This window comes from Montipora capricornis, chromosome 8 (assembly GCF_036669925.1).
Source record: "Montipora capricornis isolate CH-2021 chromosome 8, ASM3666992v2, whole genome shotgun sequence".
In the NCBI taxonomy this organism is placed as follows: domain Eukaryota; kingdom Metazoa; phylum Cnidaria; class Anthozoa; order Scleractinia; family Acroporidae; genus Montipora; species Montipora capricornis.
This window is the reverse complement of record NC_090890.1, coordinates 47,368,203-47,383,345: the sequence shown is the minus strand read 5'-3', so window position 1 is coordinate 47,383,345 and position 15,143 is coordinate 47,368,203. Positions and strand designations below refer to the sequence as shown.

The window sequence follows — 15,143 nt, the reverse complement described above, 5'->3', positions numbered from 1 at the left end:
ACTCACCAAGCACATGGAACATCCGACAGGATTGTTTGTTGTCTGGCACAGCAGATGAACGAAAAATTGTTCCCCTCACTATTAAGTTCCAACCCAAGACCAATCTTGCCAAAATACAACAACAATTTGGGCAGCAGGCAAGCTCATCACAAGCCACCGAAGTTGGCATAGAGCAGCATAGCGCTTCACCTGAAGTTCGATCATGATGGACACAAACAAGAGCTGAAAAAACTTCATATGGTCAGACGACCAAATGTGATTGATCAGTTATCGGACATCAAAGTGCTGAACAGTACAAACCAAGGGATTTCGTCGTAAAAATGTTCACTCAGCAACGTCTTCTTCTTCTACAGAATAAAGTTCAAAAGCGATCCTGGTTGTTAATCACATGCTAGATTAATCTATAAACTGGATAAAGTGGATTGGCAAATTGATTGCCAGAACAATGAGTCATTTCTGTCTCGCTGAGTTCAAAGAAAGTCACAACAGAAGGCTGAGCGAATTTCCACCGATCTAACCAATCAGAATGTAAACAATTGGCGTGACGTCGGATAGCACAAGGATAGCACAGTTTTTCCCTCTCGCTGAATTCTGATTGGTCAGTTTAAATTTCAGTAGCTCTCACCGTATGCAAGGAGGTTTTTGCGGTTTACTTTTGTTTGAAGCCCACTAAGCACTGTGGGATTTATTAATTCTATTTGAAACAGCGGGACAGAAAAGAATCACAGGAGTTTGTGATGTGTTAAAATGATTCTGTATTTGGTCTGGTGTCGGTTTCATCAAAACACAGGCTAAAAGAACTTCACAAAGTCCTGTGAAGTCATTTAATACTTACTCCAGCGGTCTCATATTACAGTATTTCGCGGGAAAATGGATGGACGTTCGTAATGATGATTGATGGCGCTCCGAATTTTGAAGAATGGGTGATCTCTACCACAAAGCCGCTCGCGATAGTGTGCTCGAACTTTTGAAAACAGCAACAAAACGCGATACCAATCGACGAGATGAGGACGGAATGTCTCCGGTGCATTATGCTGCAAGTTGCGGAAATGTAGAGGCTCTGCGATTGCTTGTTGCGAAGGGGTAAATTTAAGCTTAAAATATGCACGCTTACAAATTTAGTTCCCTTAGATTAATTTCCCCACGCTTACAATCTGCGATATGGCCAGGATTTGAACGGGTAAATTTGGCTTTTTTTCATTAAATTCCAATAATGAATGACGAAAGCTACTTTTAAGAACCGTTTATTGTTGGCAATGTTTAAGGTTATTGTAGAAATTTCAGGGATGTTTACTAACCTGACTAAGTTCTCACTGAAAAATATTCCCTTTTACAGGTTTAATTTCACGCAATTGCGTTGTTAATGAAGCTTACGTTGGTAGACAGAGGGAAAATTCTTTCTCAGTTGATCGAATTTTTCCACATTCTATATTAATGTAACTGGCCTGTAATTCGCACTTTCTTCTTTTGTGAAGAGCAAAGAAGATCATTTTAACACATGGGGAAATATTTACCGCAAAACCAGAGAATGTATTTTTTTTTTGAAATCCCAAAGGACTAATGAGCACCATTTTTAGAAGAAAATTCAACGTCTTTACACCAACATTTTTCATTCAACCTATCTTGTCAATTTTACAGAGCTGTCGTTAGTGCTGATGAATCTTTTATTAGTGAATTGCATGCTCGATCTCCATAGAAATGGAGACTAACAACCCCTCAAAAAAAGTTATTTGGCAACTTATAATAAGACGATCTAAAAATATCACAGTTACCAATATCCAAACATTTTCAACCTTTTTTCACCTTGTTCACACATTACTTCATTTAGCAAAGAACTCAAAAGTTCCCTTTCCAAAAAAAGCTGATATGTGACATACAAAAGCTGCACCAAAAATTTGGAAGGATGTGGAAAAAATAACAGGTCCTTTTCCCAGGTAACCTCTCTTGAATTAAAAAAAAAACTCTCTTTCAGTTATTGTAGAATTGCTTGGCAAATTGCCTGGCCTATGTTGTGGGCTTGAGTGCTTGAAATGCAAAGGTGGAGATGATTTGGATATGTTGGAATATTTGTAGAGGATGGTGTGGGCAGAAACTTTGAAAGTTAAAAAAAGAAAACACAGTAATAAATAAAATTGCCTGTGAAGATGACCTGGTCAGCTTTGGACTAAAATATCTTGTTAAAACTTAACACTTGTTGTAAATGGATAGCAAATGCTTCTAAGACTTAAGGGTTCTACTCTTCATTTGTTGTATATCAAAATTTGATGTGCATCTAATCACTTGCAGTTATGGAGAAGAGTACAGTTTTCTGAGATTTTTGATGAAAGTGATATGCAACACATTTTTTTTTGTTTTCTAAGAGGGGATCCTGACAGACCAAACCAAGATGGTTCAACTGCCCTCCATTTAGCTGCGAGCTGTGGCCAGCTTAACTGTCTGAGTTTTCTGACTAATTTTGGTGCCAACATCTGGGCTATCGACAATGAAGGCCGAACCCCATTGGAGGAGGCAGCACTTCATGGACGTATGGAATGCGTCCGTCACTTGGATGGTCTTATTGCTATTCAGATGATGCGCAATCAAAAAAATGTTGAACGTCAAAGAAAGCAAGCCAAAAAAGATATGATGAAGAGAGTCAAAAAGAAAGAAAAGAGTATGCAGTCTCGAGAAAATGCGTACGAGAAGAGAATTGCACAGGAAACAAGGCAGAGAAGTCAATCCGAAATTAATGGACAGAAGAGTACTTGGAATGGGAATGGTGCAAGGTCGTTGAATCAACACCACACTGGCAAGCCATTCTCAGAATTAACTAGCAGTGGATCAGATATGTCAAATGACATGTCTGACAGAAAGAGTGTGAAGTCAAACTCATCAGAAACGCTCCGAAGCATACGACCAACTGGTGTCCTACGGTCCAGGTTCAACTCTTTGCATAGCAGTGCAAACAACGAACCAAAAATGGTTGGCCAGAGGTCATTGAATGATTCTGGCGTGTTTGAGGACATGTCCACAAGATCTTCTTTGCTTTTAGATCAACTGGAGTCCAGGGTGGTCGAGGGTCGATTAGAGAGTCCAGTACCAGGTTCTGTCCATTCACATGAAGCTGACGAATCAGACCTGGCCTATGGACATGTGGTAAAAAAGTACGACAACAAGGGAAATATCACAACTCATGTACATTATGAATTGAAAGATTCTGCCAAGATGGCAAATGGCAGTGTTGCTAGTCGGACAAGTCACAGCAGTCAAAAGAGTAATCTGAGCTCCTCACTCAATGACATTCACAGTTTGAAATCCATTGACCTAGAAGATTCTTTCTCCCTGCAGTCAGACATGGGAGCAGAAAACACAGAGACCAAATCACTGGTCACTTTTATGGCTTCTCTCAATTTGGAACAGTTTACACCTTATTTGGTTAATGAAAGCATCGACTTGAGTACTTTGACATTGTGTACTGATACTGACTTGAGAGACATTGGGCTTCCCCTTGGCCCAAGAAGAAAATTACTGGATGCTATTAAGAAAAGAACAATAGATATAAATCATCCGGGACCGATGACAGACTCAAAAATATAGATTGAATCATTGAACGACAACATCATCATCTTCGACATTTTACTTGCAAGCTCATTTTGCAATTCTTTGAAGAATTTCGGGTCATACATGCTGACACCAGGCCACACTTGTTCAAAGGGCGAATAACTTTATCCTGTGGATAAGTCACTATCCAGAGTATAAAATATACTATAAGCGTTAAATGTTGGCGTGGATTTTCTTACTCACCTCTTAACTAGATACGTCTGTTTAGAGTGTGTATATATATCACAGTTACGAGACGCAGTGCAAATACTGAAATCTTTGCAGAGATTGAAACTGACAGATAGTGACTTATATTACACCAAATAAAGTTATCCAGCACGTTGGGGGGGGGGGGGGGAGGTGGGTACTTGTTCATTGGACTCGATCGACTCCGGATCGAGTGGTCCGGGTTCGGGGCCTGGCAGGGGACATTGTGTTGTGTTCTTGGGCAAGACACTTTACTCTCACGGTGCCTCTCTCCACCCAGGTGTATAAATGGGTACCGGCGTAATGCTGGGGGTAACCCTGCGATGGACTAGCATCCCATCCAGGGGGGAGTACAAATACTCCTAGTCGCTTCATGCTACAGAAACCGGAGATAAGCGCCGGCCTGATGAGCCTTCTGGCTCGTAAGCGGAGACTTTATGAGACGCAGTGCAAATACTGAAATCTTTGCAGAGATTGAAGCTGACAGATAGTGACTTATATTACACCAAATAAAGTTATCCAGCACGTTGGGGGGGGGGAGGTGGATACTTGTTCATTGGAAAATCACCAACTAGTCCATGACTCAAACTGTTTAAAAAGCAGCAATTATCCACTGGTTAATGATCTATACAGGGTTTATTGTAAACTCATCAGAATATCAAATGCATAAATAGGTTAAATTGTTTAATAGACATGAGAGAGCGTACACATACAGAAGTTGTTATGGAATTTTATATTAACTTACGAGTATATAATAAACAAAAAACCATAGGAATTTGATTGTGCATTTTGTGAATTATGGTTACTTGTGATGTTTTGAAAGTTCTTGTGCTGGCATAAATGTACTCCACTTACCATTTAGCCAAATAATCCAGATGGAATGATCGTTGCATAAAAGTAAGCGATTTTCCGAATTTAATGACCAAGCGGATGAGATTGGCGCTTATCATTTTACTACTCTGCATTCCATCCCGCATATTTAGTCGATCTTGTGAGAAACTGGGCCTGGAAACAGAACTACACTGTATTCTCACAAATGATAAGGGCATTTCCTGAATTCCATTCCGAAAGAAAAAAGAGGACTACCTCTGGAGGTTATCTACAATTTCCGAAAAGATTTTCCGGAATATTGCCTTTCCATTTGACTTAAAACCGAAATTTCCGGATTTTTTGGGTAAAAGGTAAGCACTCCTGGTTTTTAAATTTACAACCACAAATAAAGTTATTTCATTTGAGCATCGAGGCAAAGAGGACCATGAGGGTTTTGAATCAGTCTCTGGATATTACTGGTGCCGTATGTGAAGTTAAATGTCTTAATCAAAAACAGGAAGCCTTTAGGAAAAGGATAGAAGCCAGAATTATGTTATTTGTCAACAAAATAATTTACAATAATTATTGTTTTACTTGAACATTGTTCTGACAGTGAATAATGTGCTTACTTCTTTGGCAAAGAGTTTTACAAACAATATTGTTGCAAAACAATCTTATTTGTTTTCAAAAGGAAACGACAACCCCCGATACTAAATCGGGAGAATTGTATTCACTGAGTTGGTGATCCAGAGAATAATAATTTTTTAAAAAAATAATCAGTGAGTAACGACTTTGGGCTAAAAGACCCCATATACTGAAGTAACTAGGGGAACTGTCCTTTTGTCAGAACTGGCTGGCCAGACCCGTCAGTTTGCAAAGAAAATGCAACAATTTGAAGGAACACGTGCATGGTAATCTCTTGCATTCTTCTGGAAGAGAGTACATCATCCTCAAAGAGTGTTAATTTGAAGGCATTGTAGGGTTAGTCCTTCCAAATGCCTGGTTTGGTCGGTCAGTTCTGAGAAATGGAAAGCACCCTTGGTACAGGTGATTGTCATAATTGCAATAACACCATGGCCAAGGTATGTTCATTGAATAAACTGCAAAATAAAATTGGATACAAGAATGTTGTTACTGCTGTATTTTCATACACTTGCCAGAGTTTTGTAATATTGTTCTTTGCACGACTCAACACAAAATATTCTTTTGGTTCTCCCTTGAAAAAAAAACTGATCAGGAATGCTGCATGTACAAGTGATGGTGTTTTTGTTACAAAAGTTATTATTTGAATATTTCAATGTTATTCAAATGGCGTTGGGCCACCAGTTTCTTACAAGTTCATTATTGAGAACTTGTAATAATAATAATAATAATAATAATAATAATAATAATAATAATAATTATTATTATTATTATTATTATTGATGAAATGGTATATGAATTGAATCATATGAACTGCGGATATGAAATCAAGTGAAGCTATGATCTTCGCAGTTATGAACGCAATTTTTACAATTGCGTAAAGAAGCCTGAAAATTTCAGGACTTCAGCGGGGTTTGAACCTGTGACCTCGCGATTCTGGTGCTCTAACCAACTGAGCTATGAAGCCACTGACGTTGGGAGCTGGTCATTTGTGGGTTCTAATGGTCCCGTGAGGAATGAAATGATGAATGATGAAATGGTATGTGAAATGAATCATATATGAACTGCGGTTATGAAATCAAGTGAAGCTATGATCTTCGCAGTCATGGGTTCAAACCCCGCTGAAGTCCTGAAATGAAAATAAAGAAAAATTATTTGTTTTTAGTGAAAGTGCAATTCTCTATCAAGCACTCCTTTCACCTTAGCTAATTTGAAAAATTAATGGGGGTCCAAAAACACAAGATAGAAAGTCCCTGCTACTCTGATGCACAACTAAGCCCCAAAATTTCCCCAACACCTGACATTTGTTGTTGGTTATATTTACCTGTGTCTTCGATGGAAGGGTGTAAGAGAGCCCATTTATCTTCCCCAAGTATGGGATATCATCATGCACAATTAGTTGGTTGTGGGAGTCATGGGGAGTGGTAAAAGGAACAATGTAGCTTCTCCCCCCGACTGAAGGTGACGTCATTTAAAGTAAACCGGGATGGAGTTTTAGCTGAAAGTTTGTTTTCCTGACTTTCTATCAACAACAAAGGATACCTAGTTATTTAATGGACCAGTCCCCATAGGGGCTTTGCAGGGCCTATGAAACAAAATTAATGATAAAACAGCACAGATCAGCTTTTATGAATATTCCCAACTGCCCCAAAGGGAAACCAGTCGGCTATTTACAAGTGTAGTTGATAAATTGAACCAGGAAAAAAAGGAACAACTTCACATAGTGCTGAGAATGAGTCACAACTTGGCGATCTCTGTATCTTAAGGCAAGCACCCAAAACTCTCTGCTGTGCTGCCTTTGTCTTTTCAAAAAAATTCCATAACAAGATAAATCCAACCCCAAACTACTATACCATGGACCCTTAATATGATACCTTGGTGCATTAGTGTAAGAGACGAGTACATAGAGCACTCAGTGGCTCAAAACTCTGTAATGCTCAATACACATCTTTACATTCTTAGTGCTATAGGGTTTCAGATTGAATGATACAGATATAAGCTGCTCAGTCATATTTCTTTAGAAATGCTGTACAGTTTTATTTGTTCACAGAATTATTACACCACATTGATACATACTCAGTAAAATAATGTCCAAATTTTCACAACATATAACTTAATAACGTGAACCCTTTCCCTTCTAAAATGACACTCTGTCTAACACCAGATGACTTTTTCTTGCCAATGGGAAACTCCTTAGAGGCTAAAGGGTTTTAGTAAAATCCAACTAGTGGTCTATTATCAATGCTGCGTTCTGATTGGTTGAGCTACTAGTAGGCTATTTGTTATAGCCCACTAGTAGCGAAAAGCGCCCGCTTTGAAAACCAAAACAACAATTAAAGTCCAGCTTTAACTAGCGAAAGATGTTTTGTCTCGATATTTTTTTGACCAAGTAGTTGGATTTTACTAAAACAATTATTCCTCTTGCCCTCATGGCCTCTGAGTCAATAGCCCATTCGGCCTTCGGCCTCATGGGCTATTGACTCAGAGCCCATTCGGGCTCGAGGAATGATTGTTAATTATAGAGAATGTACATTTAATGTAAGGTATATTTAATATGAACACAGATTTTGTAGATTTTGTAGTGATTACGACAACGACAATGAGGATGTGATGGTGATATGACGTACGTATTTGGCCCTTTCACTCCCACCATAATATATTTCAAATTTCTTTATTCTCATCTCCTGTCTGCTTGACAATGTACTGATCTTGCAAGGAGAAAATATATATCAATCACTCTTGGGAGTTATTAACATGTATTATGTAATGTTTAAAAAATGAGCAGCAGCAACTTATCGCATTTAAAAACACAAGCCATTTTGGGATCCATCAATCATATTTCTGAACATAGCCAGGAAGATCGATTCTGCCTCTGGAAAATGAAATGGAGTTTTCGTTTAGTTCACAGCTTGGATACCATTGTGATATCTTTTTAGAGGTTCTTCAGTAAAATGATTCACCTCACCTATTTCCAAATAGTAGGTCCTTATTATTATTACTATTATTATTATTATTATAATTATTTTAAATGTTGGTAAAATCTTTGTTCACCTATGAATCAGGTCATAACGAGAAAGAGCTGTTGCTCTATACTTCCCAAAGAAGTCATCTCCATTGACATAACATCCTTGCATCATGCGTTTACCAGTAAATCCTGACCTTCCATGGAGCACCCTCCAGTTACCCATAATAAGCAACAAACCTGGGACCAACTTAAACCAAAGCTGATTCTCAGGGTCATTAGTTATTGCATCAAATGCTCTAAGTGCTTTGTAGAATTGCTCGACATCTTGATACTCTAAGTAATCCAGCGGGGACATGTCGTATGTGTTAAACCTAATCTGAGAAAATGTGCCGTCAAATGGATCAAGTTCAATAATTGGTCCCTGCGCTTTCAAAAGAAGACCTTCAGATTTGTATTCAAAAGAGATGGTTGTTGATGTAAGGAAATCAAATGATTCTTTGTCAACTTGACGCAGCTTTTCGGCTGCAAAAAAGCCATCAATGAGCAAGTTCAAGCCACCTGCTCCTTCATGTCCAGCACAATGAAGCATCTGAAGACCAACTGGATGTGAAAAATAGGTGGTGTCTGTGTGTCCGCGAAGATAACTGGATGTGTATGCAGTGTCAGCATGTTCCAAAACCTCGTTCGAAAACTCCCACATTTTACCATAATGTGTTTCTTTAACAAAACCCCCCAGCCTGATGGCTATCTGCTCAATGGCATCTACTGTTGCAGGTGTTTCTTCAACCAACCCAAAGCCATATTTGACAATGCGTCTGAAGAGTGCATTTAGCTCCTCTTGATCGGAAATAACCTTATCAAATACAAAAGGACAGGGTAATTTCGATTCAATGGCTTTCTTGTCCCAAAGAAAATTAAAAGGTTTCTGTTTCTCCTGTAGCCGTCTTGTCACGCCTGCTGGACCCGATCCTCCATAGCTGTGATGTTTCAGCCATTCTCCGTCAAAACGTGTCTTGTGGTTATCAGCCCATGTGACTGACAAGAAGTTATCCGTATCCACAGCAACATCGACAGGTTCAATGTCCAGAGGTACATCCAAAATATTAAATTCCTTCTGATATGTTGTGGAATTGTAACACTCACCACAGCGACAATGGTCCCTCAACCATATGTTATGAAATTTAGTACTGGTTCCATCCGTCCAACTCACGCAAACAGATTTTTTGTCGGTAGAAAACGACGAGATCACGTTTCTTGATGCTGCAGATGACTTTGATAACGAGAGAATCTGCGCAAGCTTGAGGCGAGTCGATGTAGACCAAAGTTTATGTTTTAGATTGCTGTACGTTGCTGATTTTGGATAGTTGTCAATCAAACTCCTTAAATAAACCATTCTGGAAGTACCTTGAAAGGGGGTTAAAAATCTAGAGATAAAAATAAGGGACAAAACGTTCAATTCGGGCCGGGATTGAAGAAAACACTTGTGCGCATGCTTGGAATTCGTCCTTAGTAACCTCTCCATCCGTTTAGTTCGTCATTTGAAGACGAAAACATGGTAGAGTCGAGGCGGTGTAGTTGGCTGTTTAATGTGCCCTTTTACTAGTGTCTTACTCGTTTATCAACCTTGTGAAAGCGTCCTTTTCGTAGATAGTAATGGAAGGAAGAGATAGGGAAGACTTCGAAGGAGGGAACGAAGCTCGGGGCTTCTCCAACTGGGAAAAGCAATGCATTGAACAGCTTGAGACTCAAGAAGATGTCGAAGAGAGATTGGAGATTGAAAAAGAACAAGCATTGCAGCGTTTAAGAAATCTGTTTCAGAATGCGGCAACCGCTTGTGCGCAATTGTACAAGGGTTGGTGTTTTTTCTTTCTTTTTAAAGCTTTTCTGGATGTATTTCAAGCTCCAGCTCGACAGTCGTTCCCGTAAACGACGAAATTAACTCAATCCCTCTGAGAACGTGCTTGTCTTTCTTTCAGAACGACACAATCGCAATCCATCATGTGACCGATTGTGGAGCCCTTTTCAAGACACTGCAAATACGATAACCCTTCTTTATAAAGGTGAAGTGATTTTTTATTAATATGGGTTATAAGTTAGAAAATGCTTGCCCGTTTGGATTGCATAGTCGATATCAGGCAGTCGCACGGCAATTTAACCTTAGTATGCTGGAAGTTTCGTCGAGTACTTTCGTGAGGAGTCGAGATATTTTATGTAAGAAATGATTGTTTTCTTTACCGACAAATACTCAAGGTGGCCAGAAATACTGCACTTTGTTTTTCACCGAAACATTTTCTCTGTTGATGAAGTTTTTCCTTGTGTATTTCAGCAGGATTGTATTGGGTTTCTAACACGATAATTAAGTATTGTCGATAATCAGTATTCCCAAATAGCTTTAGAAGATGTTGTTCACCAAGCGAAAATGGGCATTGCCAATTTTGTTTCCCATCACTCTCGATTTGAGGGCCTTTTTTCGCTTTTTGTGACTTAAAGTACATTAGTTGTGGCAATCTGAATGCGAACAATGTAAAAACTGAGAAAATGCGGGTTCTTGCGTCTGATTTTGGGAAAATATTTTCTGAAAGGTATTGCTTTAAGGCTGGTATTTTACCCAAAAAGGTGCATTCTACTTGCTTTGCTCTAGAATAAGGTTAAATATTTGTGGGAAAATGTAGGTTTTCAATCCCTTGGTAAGCATGCTTAGTTCCAGCAGAATACAAAAGCTCTAATATTGTGTTCTTGCAAAATTTTGATGAAAAGATCTTACACTAGAAGTGATAAAGAAAATCTGGTTATCCTTATTTTTGGATAATGTGTTAACCGATTAACTTATGGGAGTGAAACCTGACAGATTTTCTCGTCAACTGGGCATCCTGCTGCCCCCAAGGAATGAACGGGTTAACATAGCAGGTTAGTTGAACCAAGGTCTGAGGGGTTTCTGTAAAAGTCTGCGACTGGTTTGAGTAGAGTAACCAAGTATTGTCATTGTCAAAATGAATTTTAATCTTAGGTTTGAAAGTATTTGTCTTTAAAGTGGTACTATGACCAAAAAATCAATTCTTTTCCTTTGGACTTCAAAACTATGTTAACTCAACACTAAGTGACCGAAGTTTTAATTTAATATGCAGCACGGGAATTTCGGGCGTTCTTGTTTTGCATATAGAATAAGAGTGCGTTCACACACTGAAATTTTAAGCTAGTGAGTAAATGATGTCACTTTTCCCTAGATCCAACCCTCTGAGGTCTAATCGGTCAGTTTTGAACACAACTAATGGTGGACCGTGAAATCCAAATCTCAATGCAAACAGTCTCTGGATAAAAATCAAAGCTCAAAATTTTGCCATTCAGGAGTTATGCAAACCCACTTTCAAAATCTGAAGGAAAGAGGGAAGTGATTTATTCTCATAGTACCACTTAAATTACTTCAATTTAGGGGAAAAAGGGAGGTGACTTCTCTGAGTGAAGTGCCTGATGGATGCTTTTTATCATTTGTTGGTACTTATTGAAACCACTGTGAATGTACATGTACCCTAAGGGAAACAGGGAACTTATTGACTTTCTCTCCTTGAAGAGTATGGTTGAGTGAGAACCATAAGGCATAAGAATCACTCTTCCACAGATGTTGACTTTGGTTACATAAGTGTGCAGTTGATTGCTTGTGTTGCAAGGCAAGATACATGTATGTCGCAAAGTCTCTTGCTGGGTAAAAATGTGACAACTGCCAATTGGTGTCAGGTATATGCTTCCCAGTGTGATCATTCAATAATTGCAGCCAAGTTGAACCAGGGACCACCAGGATCAAATTCAACTAATGGTCAGAGCAGGTCTTGAACCTTCTAGATCTCAAGGCAAGCAGCCTAACCAATGGGCCGCACTGCCTCCAGCCGTGAATAGACCATTTCCGAGTTCATGTCTGCCTCCTGTTCAAAGCGAGTCTAAGTGCAAAGTTTTTGTGGTGGTAATTAGTTCTACCGGTACTTTAAATGTGAATGAAAACTAATTTTCTTAAGAAAAACTTCACACTTAGACTCGCTTTGAACAGGAGGCAGACATGAACTCGGAAATGGCCTATTAGCTGCATGCTTGAAACCAATCAAAATCGAGATAATGACTCCAATGTATAATAATGAGTTTTTGCTTTCAGATGGTGCTGATTCTTACAAGCGTGGATTGGATCAGGGCCTCCAATCTGGCTACCAGAAGCGTAATAGAGATGTACTTTCTTGGGCAAAGAAAAGGAAGAAAATAATTCTTCGTGAAGACCTTTTGTCATATTTGGCAGGTCGTTCTCCACCTAGACGAACTCATGAAGTGAGACATGCTTCGACAACTACTGTAGGATCAAATTCAATGCTATTACCACCTGGAATGGACTCGGACAGTATTGATACAGGTGTGCAGTGTTATGGGACGCCATTCAATGCCCTTGCTGCACTACCTGAAATCAACACAAGTGCTTTCTTTGCCACTGGTGGAGGTCTAGGTTCTTATGGTCCTCGTCGCAGAAACCACGCAGAGGCCAATATTTCCGATACAGAATCAAGAGAAGGAAGAAAGCGGCCAGCATGTTCAACAGACATTATTATGGAGTCGCCGTCGCATAAACGCAATCGCTATTTTTGAAGAGATCGATACACAAATTTGGTAAATTCATGGTTATGCAAAGGATGGAAGGCCGCAGTGATAAAGAAAAAAGGGACTTTCTGTTTGACAGTGAATTTTGTGATAAAACAAGGATTTATCCAAAGAGGAAATAGTCATGTAATTAGTTGATTTATTTCAAATTGTACTCTATTATATCAGATAAAACGATTTTAAAGTAGGGACAAAAAGAGCCAATAATGATGTTTTGTTTGCAAGATGCTTTTGTTCTTTATTGTCACATTTTGTAAAGAAGAGAAGTTTACTAGGTGTTTTCATTACACCATGGGTCACTAAGATCAAAAATATTATGAAACCCTTCCCTGCTGGGAACTGACACTAAATGGCATCAAAACAGTTTGATTAGGAAGATGGCAGTTTCTCCACTTGGATGTTCTTCATGAAAGTTGTAAAAACCTGATTAGCAGTAACACTGTGAACACATGAAATAGTTAAAAGGGAACCAGTCAGTAAAGTGAATCACAAACAGCAATAGTTTGTGATTTTGAAATTTGCCACCAACTCCTGTACGTTGCTGTTATTATTGGTCATTTAACAATCAGCGGGGCAGTTTCTGAAAATTTTAGGTGACTTGATTCTATTTTGTTAACGTGGATTAACTTGTGTTTCAAGTGCCACATGCCCGAAACTGGGGTATTCCAAAACTGGACTGTTTTCTTCAGATGGATCATTCATGACTTGTCATTTTTCTCCTAAGTAGGTTGTCCTAATTCGATGAAAGAGAAACTTCTAAAAAGCTAATACGATTGGTCTATGTGGAATCAATGGGCGAGTAAAGCACAGAAAGTGGATGTTTTAACTATGATAACCCTTTAACTCCCAGTAGACCCTTCTCCAAAATTGCGGCCGAAAATTCAAATGAGTCAATGTTAAAAACTAATACCAGAAATAGAAAGACCACTTTCACTTTAGTAACCCTGCAAAGTTTTGGCTCATCAGGTGTAATATCAGCTGAAAAAATGTAAGTTGGAAAATGAAAAATTTACAGACGTTTGTATGATTGTGGCGATATGGCATATACCCCCAGTCATACGAACCTCTGTTAATTTGTCAAATTGTGACTTAGCTCAGCTGATATGATGCCTAATATGCTGAAACTTTGCAGGGTTACTAAATTAAAGGTGCTCTTTCTATTTCTGGTATCAGTTTTTCATTCAGTTTAATTTAAACTGATTCAAATCCGTTGCCGCCATTTTGGAGAAGGGTCTATTACCACTTACTCTAATGCCAAACGACTTTACTCGTCAATTGGGGTGGGGCGGCACAAGACTTAAAGGGTTAATAAAAACAAAACAGCCATTGAAGGGAGATTAGAAAGGAAACGAAACTTTATTCATTTTAATACAATGAAAGGGAGAGAAACCAGAGCTCTTGAGGGTATCCGCCCGGATCTTATTAACTGAGGGTTGATTTTCACGTGGGAGGAAAACAAGAGTACCCGGAGAAAAACCCTCGGAGTCAGATTGAGATCGACTGAAACTCAGCCCACATAAGACCTCGACGCCAGAGTTGAACTCAGGTCGCAGAGGTGAGAGGCACGGTTGATAACCATTAAGCCACCCTGACTCCCAAATTAGAAAGGAAGACGTTTAAGTGACAGATTTTTCTTGAGGCTATCCAATTTGAAGAATCACAAAGTTAGAAGGGTACTTCCACTGGAACTGGGATAACTAGCTTTTTGATTATTATCCTCTCTTCCAGTATTCTGGGTACTTGGTCGTCATTCCAAGTCATCCTGTGATAAATTTCTGTTATCTTAATTGTACCAAGCTTGCACAAATGAGTAAATGCAAGGACAAAATACGTTTAAAAAATGTCTTAGACTTCAATTTCTACAGTTCCTCCAACTGCCTCCAAAACCTTTTTTATTTCCTCAACTTCTTCTTTGCTTGCTTTCTCTTTGACATTTTGTGGTAGCTCTTCAACAAACTTTTTCGCCTGCAAAGAAGTTATGCATAAACTAAAATGAGTGGTTACAAAACAAACATTTCTAATTAGTTCAGTTGAAAGCCTCAAAGGAATTTCAATTGTTGAGATTCATGTAACCAAGCCAGTTTATGCGGTGGAAAATTAATTTGTCAAAAACTATGACCAAGTTGACAGTATTAATTTTGAAGAGGGTTTGAAATATCCCCCCCATCACCAGCACCCCCCTCTCTACAAAAAAAAGTTACAGGAAGCAAATATCGTAGTCTCAGAATTTGTAGTTGCCTGTATTGTAAAACTGAAGCTAACTTTGGAAGGTCTTTCAAAGTGGGGAAAAGCTGTGTTAGCATCATTG

The 15,143-nt window shown here is 38.9% G+C and overlaps 4 protein-coding genes across 4 annotated transcripts in view; 2 read left to right on the top strand and 2 right to left on the bottom strand.

Moving 5' to 3' along the window:
- Window positions 1-699: 699 nt before the first annotated feature.
- LOC138060267 (pre-mRNA splicing regulator USH1G-like) lies at window positions 700-4,550 on the top strand. The gene is made up of 2 exons (XM_068906000.1): window positions 700-1,083; window positions 2,361-4,550. Exons 1-2 carry the CDS (start codon window positions 920-922, stop codon window positions 3,574-3,576), a joined length of 1,380 nt encoding a protein of 459 aa, XP_068762101.1. The 5' UTR covers window positions 700-919; the 3' UTR covers window positions 3,577-4,550.
- Window positions 4,551-8,143: 3,593 nt separating this feature from the next.
- Window positions 8,144-9,725, bottom strand: LOC138060294 (trimethyllysine dioxygenase, mitochondrial-like). Its single transcript, XM_068906037.1, has one exon. The coding sequence runs from the start codon at window positions 9,723-9,725 to the stop codon at window positions 8,286-8,288; it is 1,440 nt and encodes a 479-aa protein (XP_068762138.1). The 3' UTR covers window positions 8,144-8,285.
- A 131-nt stretch (window positions 9,726-9,856) lies between these two features.
- LOC138060296 (HUWE1-associated protein modifying stress responses-like) lies at window positions 9,857-13,648 on the top strand. Its single transcript, XM_068906039.1, has 3 exons — window positions 9,857-10,055; window positions 10,180-10,263; window positions 12,345-13,648. Exons 1-3 carry the CDS (start codon window positions 9,857-9,859, stop codon window positions 12,821-12,823), a joined length of 762 nt encoding a protein of 253 aa, XP_068762140.1. The 3' UTR covers window positions 12,824-13,648.
- A 513-nt stretch (window positions 13,649-14,161) lies between these two features.
- LOC138060297 (large ribosomal subunit protein bL12m-like) overlaps window positions 14,162-15,143 on the bottom strand; it is a 5,207-nt gene continuing 4,225 nt past the window's right edge. The window contains exon 5 of the mRNA XM_068906040.1: window positions 14,162-14,800. Coding sequence (XP_068762141.1) covers window positions 14,681-14,800 — 120 coding nt within the window. The 3' untranslated portion in view covers window positions 14,162-14,680. The remainder of the gene's footprint in view (window positions 14,801-15,143) is intronic.

What these genes read in the sequence shown, in the direction of transcription:
- LOC138060267 (XM_068906000.1), top strand. Translation starts at nt 920, where the DNA reads ATGGGTGATCTCTACCACAAAGCCGCTCGCGATAGTGTGCTCGAACTT. An exon ending in CGATTGCTTGTTGCGAAGGG is followed by an intron (nt 1,084 to 2,360) that starts GTAAATTTAAGC and finishes TTGTTTTCTAAG; the next exon opens with AGGGGATCCTGACAGACCAA.
- LOC138060294 (XM_068906037.1), bottom strand. Translation starts at nt 9,725, where the DNA reads ATGGAGAGGTTACTAAGGACGAATTCCAAGCATGCGCACAAGTGTTTT.
- LOC138060296 (XM_068906039.1), top strand. Translation starts at nt 9,857, where the DNA reads ATGGAAGGAAGAGATAGGGAAGACTTCGAAGGAGGGAACGAAGCTCGG. An exon ending in TTGTGCGCAATTGTACAAGG is followed by an intron (nt 10,056 to 10,179) that starts GTTGGTGTTTTT and finishes TCTTTCTTTCAG; the next exon opens with AACGACACAATCGCAATCCA. An exon ending in GATAACCCTTCTTTATAAAG is followed by an intron (nt 10,264 to 12,344) that starts GTGAAGTGATTT and finishes TTTTGCTTTCAG; the next exon opens with ATGGTGCTGATTCTTACAAG.